The sequence below is a fragment of the Strongylocentrotus purpuratus genome, unplaced genomic scaffold, assembly GCF_000002235.5.
Source record: "Strongylocentrotus purpuratus isolate Spur 01 unplaced genomic scaffold, Spur_5.0 spur5_scaffold_21, whole genome shotgun sequence".
NCBI lineage: Eukaryota > Metazoa > Echinodermata > Echinoidea > Camarodonta > Strongylocentrotidae > Strongylocentrotus > Strongylocentrotus purpuratus.
Genome location: NW_022145607.1, coordinates 28859905 through 28862550, shown reverse-complemented (window position 1 = coordinate 28862550; position 2646 = coordinate 28859905). Strand labels below are relative to the sequence as shown.

The following is a 2646-nucleotide window of genomic DNA, read 5'->3' as shown; positions in this document are numbered from 1 at the left end:
CCTACCATGGCAAATACCTCATTATTAGAAACTCTTTCTGTCCATGAAATTCTAAGCATCCTTCTCAGGAACCAAACTTTACAACTTTCCAGTCGCTTTCTTAGGTCTGATGTCAGGGTTGAAGCTTCACATTCCTACATCAGAACTGGATACACATAGCAATTAAGTACGTGCAGTCTCGTCTTCATCTTCAGCTTCTTATTCTTTAATTTGTTTTCTAACTTGGAGAAATTTGATTTTGTGCAATCCTTCTCTTGATTTCACATCTGATAAAATATGTATTACATGACTGATTTGAAGTGTTATTTCTAGACTGTCGATTTCACAAAGGAAAGACTAACTTTCCCAAATGAGTAGCAATGGATGAGAATACACGGTCTCAATATCCCTTCAGATGCGTTATCAGTAACGTCCCTTCAATAAATACGTCTCCTGACCCATCTCGTTGGTTGATCAATTTCCTCCAACCTCCATCTCAAAATATGAAGGAAGGTTCGTTTCAGAAGCGGATGCCTCCAGCCATATATGATAGGGTTAATACTGCTGTTTGCACTGAGCACAACGTATGCAAAGAGATCATAGATGGGATGCACATGAATGAGGATGCAAATTAAGGTGAAGGCTACTGCGATTATGAAAGCCAGGACGATCAGGACCATGTTCTTCGCGACCTCGGTCTCAAGTTTGAACAATGGTTCAGGTGCTACGTACGGTTTTGGGCGTGGCACAAGACGCCCTTGGTTGGGCCTTCTTGTGGTTCCCTCCTGATCCTGTACGATTGTGCTTATAGCTTGGATAGTCGAAACACTGACAGACCTAGGGGTGCAAGAGATTGATTCTCTCGTTGTTATGCTACGATTTGGCAGTTGTGTTGTCGCAGGAACGAAAATCTTATCTGGATTGGAGGTGCCAGGCTCTCTAATGCGCAACGCCATCCCCAGGGTGGCCGAAAGCGTTGCCGGTTGGTTGCTTGAGCCTGCTTTGCTGGAGTCATAATTTCTACGACTACGTCTGTCCTGTTGACCGAGAATGCAGGCCTCGTTCGAAGTCGTCCCCGTCCGGATACCTGACTTTTTACCGCTTTCTTGAAATGCCCGATTCGGTGGAAGTACCCTCCTGGAGTGCGACCGAACCACTTTTGCAATAAGAAGATACAAGATAAGTGTCACAACTAAACAACTGAGTAGGAATGAGCCAGCCACCATATCCAGTAAGGGCCCGTCCGCGATGGTGCAATATAAACTGCCGAGGTGACCCGTTCTAGCTTTTCCGATTACCACAAATGTCGAAGTTGTTATGAGAGGAAAGAGGACTCCAAATGAAGCCATCACCGTCGACTTGCAACGCGAAAACACCCTCTTTTTGACGGCCAGTGATTGGGTGAGGCAGATGTAGCGATTAAAAGCAATGAGGACCAACGTGAAGGCACTTGCTCCTAGCGTAACGTATCCCATCACTGCTGCAACGCTGCATGCCAGGTGAAAGAACTTCGACTTAGCATCTAACAGAGCAGCAATCTGTATAGGCAGGAGGAGGCAGGTTAGGAGATCCGTTATGGCTAGGAAGCCCAAGAATCGGTTGCTATAGGATTGTAGCCTCCGTGAGGCCGAGATCGCGACGAGGACCAATGTATTACCACACACACCCACACAACAGATGAGACCACAAAGGACAACCGCTACCAGTCTATACGTAAAATCTACGCTGGGATAGCCTGGCAATTCGGTCGTCAGCTCAAAATCGGTCGCCATACTTCAATGGGCACAGGAATGCACGTATCTGCAGTGGAGAATGATTAAAATTGATAAAAATATAGTGATGATAATTTACAGGAACGTAAACTCAGATAATTGTTCTTTCAGGGAACGAAAGCTATACCTCTTTTAAAAAAAAAATTATTCCAACTTTTCTCCCACCATACATGCATTATGAATCACTTGTTTAAAGTTGGTACTCTAAGACAATCCCAAATACTGAGATAATTCCATAAATAGAAAGCTTTTAACCCCCGTAATAACACCAATAGGTCTAGAACTATGATAGTACTTATCATAGATGTGTACATGTGACTGCCTCAAAAAAGGATACAGTACCAGTTAAACATTTTATGCTGTAAAATATCAAACTTGAACGAGATCATGCAAGCGCGCTTCCTCTATAATATTTTGGCGAGTGACGCGGCTCTTGCATGAACGTTCGTGAAGCGAGCAGAATCGGGAGGTAAGACCAAGCCGCTGCTCAAGGCGCTGCTTGCTTGTGATGGAACGTACGTGCGCTAGTTATATGTTTATCGGCAATTGCAATAGAATGAAAGCGACGTTGCCAGCTAAGAAAAACAACTAACAAAGACTTGCTCCTGACTACCGGTGTCAGAATTGGTAGATGAAGGATCTTCAGGGCCAAGGAACGCGAAAGACATGGGGAAAAAGGAAGAAGAAACCATCGGGAGATCGCTGTAGTGTATGGTAATGAACTGTGCATGGGCCGATTTCAACACCAAAACAAAAATTACATGGTGAAAATATCGACTAATAGCACATCGTTGGCATGTATATGTCATAATTTTTAAAAGGGGGATTGATATTAATCCTATGAAGTACTAGGGAAAGGTAAAGAATTGTACATAGAATTATAATTTATTAGACT

General features: G+C 43.6%; 1 protein-coding gene across 1 annotated transcript; it reads right to left on the bottom strand.

Moving 5' to 3' along the window:
- Window positions 1-416: 416 nt before the first annotated feature.
- On the bottom strand, window positions 417-1751 carry LOC115927941 (muscarinic acetylcholine receptor M2-like). The gene has a single exon (XM_030994307.1). The coding sequence runs from the start codon at window positions 1749-1751 to the stop codon at window positions 417-419; it is 1335 nt and encodes a 444-aa protein (XP_030850167.1).
- Window positions 1752-2646: the final 895 nt, after the last annotated feature.